We start from the raw sequence: 5,649 nt of genomic DNA on the forward strand, positions 1-5,649 counted from the left end.
CATTCTTTTCATTTCATATAATATAACCCTCTTTTCTTCATTTTCTTCCCTGTTTTGGGTGATAATACTACGTGGCAATCATAAATACCGACCTGTACAGAGTACATGACACTCTAAAGCCACTTAATTACAAATAATGCCATGTCATGTTGTTTAACGATACAAACGGTGAAAGTTCTTAAAGGATTTTCAATTAATACAAGGATTAAAATTGTTCAGACTATAGTGAATGAAGCTGAAAGAACTTACAGGGATTATTTAAAACATTTAACCAATTATATATAGTTAAGTTGATTTGTCACATGTGCAGGGAAATCCCACTAAGTTTTTTTATTTATTTCTCTTTGAGAGTACCACCAAGGTTTTTTATTTTTTATTTTTTAGGAAATCCCACTAAGTTGGACAAGAGCTCCTCTCTCCCCCTCTGTATATAAACCCCTACTACTCAAAGGTCAATATGTTATCATACAACTTTCTTCGTAATAAAGATGAGTAACACTATTATCTGTTTCGGTAGAAAATTGGAGCATTTTAGTAGCAATTCACGCTCCAAACTATCATGCTTCAACCAATCCTATCGTGGTTTGATATCCACTTGTTTCCGTTTCTTGGTCTTTAGAGTGAACCCTTTCTGGGTTCAGCTTGCTTATTTCATAGTCGTGTCTTTGGTTGGCTTCGGGGCATTGAAAATGTCAAAGCCAAAATCCGGCTCAGTTAGTCCTAACAACATAGACGTGTTCTTCACTTCTGTGTCAGCAACAACGGTTTCAAGCATGTCGACTGTAGAAATGGAAGTTTTTTCCAATACCCAACTTATTATTATAACTATTCTGATGCTGGTAGGTGGGGAGGTCTTCACTTCCATGCTTGGACTTCTGTTGGGGAGGTTCAGTTTTGAAAAACGTCCAAGTTTCGATGGGGACATTGTAAATTCTATTAGCAATAGGGGCCTCCAATCAGACTGCAGCTTGACCTCAAAAAACATTTCTCAGGAAGTGGAGTTGGGTAGGATTACTTGTTCAGCCTTAGCGAATGAGAAACCTATCACTGACTTAGAAAGTAACAAAAACTTGACTTCCGATAGTAAGAGTCTCAAGTATAAGGCCACTGGGTATTTGGGGTATCTGGTGTTAGGGTATCTTTTAGTAGTCCACGCAGTTGGCTCTAGTCTAGTTTCTATGTATGTAAGCCTGGTTCCAAGCGCAAGAAAAATACTGAAAACCAAAGGTATTGATATACGAACATTTTCTTTCTTCACTGTCGTTTCTACGTTAGCAAACTGCGGGTTCGTTCCAACAAATGAAAACATGATAGTCTTCAAGAAGAATTCGGGTCTTCTGTTGCTGCTAATTCCACAAATTCTTATTGGCAACACTCTTTATCCAGCTTGCCTACGAGCCTTGATATGGGTTTTGGACAAAACGACAAAAAAGGTGGAGTTCAGTTACATCCTGAAGAACTGGAAGGAGATGGGTTATAGTCATTTACTGTCAGGCCTTCATTCTTCTTTTCTTGCTGCCACTGTTTTTGGGTTGACATTAGTTCAGTTTATTCTCTTCTGCTCAATGGAATGGAATTCAGAAACCATGGATGGTTTTAGTTCATATCAGAAAGTTGTGGGCTCGCTGTTTCAGGTGGTTAACTCAAGGTATGCTGGTGAATCGGTAGTTGATCTTTCCACCATCTCCTCAGCGATCTTGGTGCTCTTTGTTGTTATGATGTGAGTCTCTCTCTCTCTCTCTAGTCCATTTTTGTCTCATATTTGTCGAATTGACAAGATGCCACCATCTCTCTCTTTTTTTCTTTTTAATTACTTGGTGTATATTCTTCAACAAAATTCCGTGACAATTCGCTAGCTAACCACATACACCATGCACCCTTACTCCACATCAACCTCATTTTCATATTCTCCATATCTAGAGAACATATATATTCCTTTTGATCATTGTTTTTAGGGAATATGTATATTATTACCTTCTGACTACTTTTACCTACTCCCATAATTCTCCCATTTTGTAGAAAGGAATTAATGCCTACTCATATTTCTTATTTCAGAATTTTTCCTAATTTTTTAATTTAAAATTAAAAGAGTATTTTAATATGTGGATTCAATATTCACGGTGACTATGAAACAACTTTAAAATCCGTGATAAACATTTACTAAGGATCTAAAAATGTGAAAGATTAATCAATAGGTTCGATCCGATTGATACTTAAAAAACCAAAAAAAAAAATTTAAAAAGGAAGATGACGGATCTTATGGTTTGGTAAAAATAAATAGAAGATTTTTTATATACTTTTGAAAAAAATTATTCTTTAATTTATTGTGTTAAACAATAAATAGTTAGATACTGATATCTTCAGTGGTATTTTAAAATTCATGAGATTGAAATCAAATCTGCCAATATTATTAATGGTAAATCAATTTAGAAATTTCCACCCTATTTTAATTTACTTACTAAATATACAAATAGTTATATTATTTATAGAAAAAATAGTTGAATTTATATTTTAAATGGATATAAATTTTTTTAGATATGCGTACATGTTTTGGGGTTTGATGTCATTTCATCCATTTTGGTTGATAATATAGTGAAAACGAATGGGGTTTAGCACTTGTCTCGTTTAACTTTTGAAGTGGGTTTTGAATATTCTGACCCCACAAATTCTGTATATAGACGTTTTTCTTTTGTGTATTTAGCTGTTCAATATCTTCAGCCTCACATTTCCGCCGTATATTCTATCATATACGATTAACTTTGTTACACATACGTCATCATTGTAAAAGTAAAAATAATTCAAGTTACATAATTGAACGTATGATTATGATTTTATGTTCGATTTTTGTATTAATTTATACTAATATAAAATATATGAATAAATGTAATTTGATTTAGGGATATATATATTTCATTCTTTATTTTTCAGGTATCTCCCTCCTTATACTTCCTTTATACCAATAAAATATCAGAAAAAGGAAATAGAGAAAGGGAAAGAGAAAGGAAGTCAAAATGAATCAGCAGGGAAGAGCATTTTGGAGTGTGTTTTGTTCTCTCAAATCTCATATTTGGCCATCTTCATCATCCTAATTTGCATCTCCGAAAGACAAAAATTGAAGGAAGATCCCCTCAACTTCAATGTGTTAAACATCACCATAGAAGTCGTAAGGTAAATCGCCTCTTCTAATTTAGGTTTTCTATACCATTTTTTAAAATAAAAGATAGAGAATAGGAGAAGAGTTGTAGATATTATAATTGAAGTTACAGTAACCAAGATAGGTTTTCTATACCTCTTCTAATTCCTTTTCCATGTTACCAACATATTCTTCTCCAATCTGTTACTGATATTCAGACAGTTCCTCCCTCCTCGCTGCCTTCCGTTTACAATACTCTTGTTCTTTCTCTTCTCGGTTTTTACGTAAGTCATAAACCTTTAATTTCATACATCTATCATTTATATATAAAAAAATCCAACACCCAAGCCTTTATTTTTTTTTCAACTTTGATATGTGGTAACATGTCCATTCTCCGAAAAACTCAACAATCAATCCCCTTATCCCCAAGTTATCCTCCGCTTCTTTTTCACACGCTTCTCTTTAATCCCGGCCCGATCGATCCGACGACCCCACATCGGCCGACTACTACAAATGGGTTCATAAAGCCGGCGACTGTAGGCTACCTCCTCAACAAGAGCGCGAGAGACGAGTCCTTCAACACCATCAAAACCTTCAACTTCATCATCAATACGGAATACTCTCTCTCGATCCTCGTCCCTTTAATCCAAACCTTATCTCGTTTAGAAAAAGGCCTCATGCGCAACCACGCGTTCAATTTACAAATTGCATGTCTCTATAAGATCGAAAGGATTGAAGAATCGTTGTGTGTCTTAGACGATGATGAGAATGGTGGGTTGAAGGCTACCACCTTTCATCATATTGTAAATATGTTGACAAAGAAGATGAAGATGGATGATGGATCTGATGAGCGTCGCGGAGTTTCGTCGGACGTAATTACATATAATATTTTTACCATTTTTACTGACAGGATACTATTAAAAAAGTAAGTTGACGGAGACGAATTGATAAATAATATGGTAACGATGCCTTCACTGGGGTCACATCCAAGTCATTAATTTATTTTTTTTAGCCAGTTTATTTAATATTAAGATCTAATATTGATGTTTTTACTTATAATTTGTGTTTTATTATTAATAAAATTTTAAAAATTATTTAACACTTTTATAAAATCCTGAAACTAGATTTTAGATCCTAAAACTGTAAATTTTAAAATCTCAACCTTTTCTCTCTAAAATCGTAGATGTTAACCCTTAAGTTTTAAAATCTTAAACTCCCATCATTCGATTTTAAATCTTAACCCTGTATAAGAAAAAGCTAAAATACATATGGAAAACACAGTTACAATTACAAATTGTTATAACAGGTTTTTCCTTACAATGATAAAGGCTTAAATATCTATGTAATTTATGAATACCTTATGCATTACATTTACTAAATATAAAAGGAGTAAATGTTAGATCTATTAATAGATAGTATAGTAACAAGTGTTAATATTTGTAGTATCTTTATATAGCTAAATTATTTATATTTGTAGTATTTAAATAGATCCATGATGTCTATAATTAATTAAAGGGTGATGTAAAATTAGGCTTGTGTGGTAATTCATATTAAGAAATTAAATTTTACACTATTCAAGTGTGTTTGATAATTGATATTAACTATCACTTAATATTTTTATTAATACAATTAAACTAGAAAAGAGGATAGATATGGGATAACTTATTAACCAACAATATGTTAAATTAAATTTATTTTATTTCTTTACTTTAAGATGTTTAATCGATTTAGATTGACTTTTGCAGTGCTTATGGGAATGTTGGATTCTCAACCGGATATAGCTGTAAAAGACGATTGAAAGGTGAGCAATGGTGCACAGATTCATGTGCTGGCTTCGCGGGGAGATGGAGTAACACTGGAAAGTTTATCCTTATTGTTGTCATGTTTTTTGGAAGGTTTAAGAATTTCAGCTTTAAATATGGTAAAGCTTGGAAACTCTCCTAACAATCAAAGCAATCACTATAAAACGCATAATATCGAGCTAAAAATAAACTACGCAGCTTTGCCTTTTTAAGTATTCAAGGGTCATGTATAATAGAGAGTTTTTAATTTTATTATATGTAATTTTCATGCACGAGTTTAATCTAGTTATACATCAATTTTTTATCCCTTTATGCACTATATTGTTTTAATTCTACTTTATAAGTTCTCGGTCATGTATTTGTAATTATATTTTACTATATTTACATTTATAAGTTCTTAAATATATATTTTACTCAACAATTTTTTTAATAATAATAAATAATTAACCTCTAAAGAGGTTAGAGGTTACCAAGGAAAAACACTTAAAATATCTTAAGTATAATAGAAATCACAATTATCAAATCATTTCGAACAATTAGTGATACCTCTTTACATCACCAATGTCTTAAGAAACTCCATGATGGGTTGCGCATGGGAGCCCGCAACCATGACACATTCGTGCGATCCATCAAGTGGGAAGGAGGTCATTTGGCCCGATCGGACTGACCCATTGCTTGAAGAGATTGAAGGCCCATCTACAAGCTTGTCACATA

General features: G+C 32.8%; 1 protein-coding gene across 2 annotated transcripts; it reads left to right on the plus strand.

Annotated features, from left to right (window-relative positions):
* The first annotated feature begins 403 nt into the window (after positions 1–403).
* Positions 404–5,251, plus strand: LOC105790903 (cation transporter HKT1;3). 2 transcript variants are annotated; one of them, XM_012618712.2, is made up of 3 exons: positions 409–1,720; positions 2,929–3,168; positions 4,879–5,251. In XM_012618712.2, the coding sequence occupies exons 1-3, from the start codon at positions 489–491 to the stop codon at positions 5,075–5,077; spliced, it is 1,671 nt and encodes a 556-aa protein (XP_012474166.1). In that variant the 5' UTR covers positions 409–488; the 3' UTR covers positions 5,078–5,251. The 2 variants fall into 2 exon arrangements, with proteins under 2 accessions (XP_052490226.1, XP_012474166.1); XM_052634266.1 differs by lacking the exon at positions 2,929–3,168 and having other exon boundaries at positions 404–1,720.
* The last annotated feature ends 398 nt before the right edge of the window (positions 5,252–5,649 follow it).

Source organism: Gossypium raimondii, chromosome 8 (genome assembly GCF_025698545.1).
Source record: "Gossypium raimondii isolate GPD5lz chromosome 8, ASM2569854v1, whole genome shotgun sequence".
Lineage (NCBI taxonomy): Eukaryota > Viridiplantae > Streptophyta > Magnoliopsida > Malvales > Malvaceae > Gossypium > Gossypium raimondii.

Bases quoted from the DNA above. Each gene is read 5' to 3' on its own strand.
- LOC105790903 (XM_012618712.2), top strand. From the start codon at position 489: ATGAGTAACACTATTATCTGTTTCGGTAGAAAATTGGAGCATTTTAGT. The intron at 1,721-2,928 runs GTGAGTCTCTCT...TTTATTTTTCAG, and splicing joins GTGCTCTTTGTTGTTATGAT to GTATCTCCCTCCTTATACTT. The intron at 3,169-4,878 runs GTAAATCGCCTC...TGACTTTTGCAG, and splicing joins ATCACCATAGAAGTCGTAAG to TGCTTATGGGAATGTTGGAT.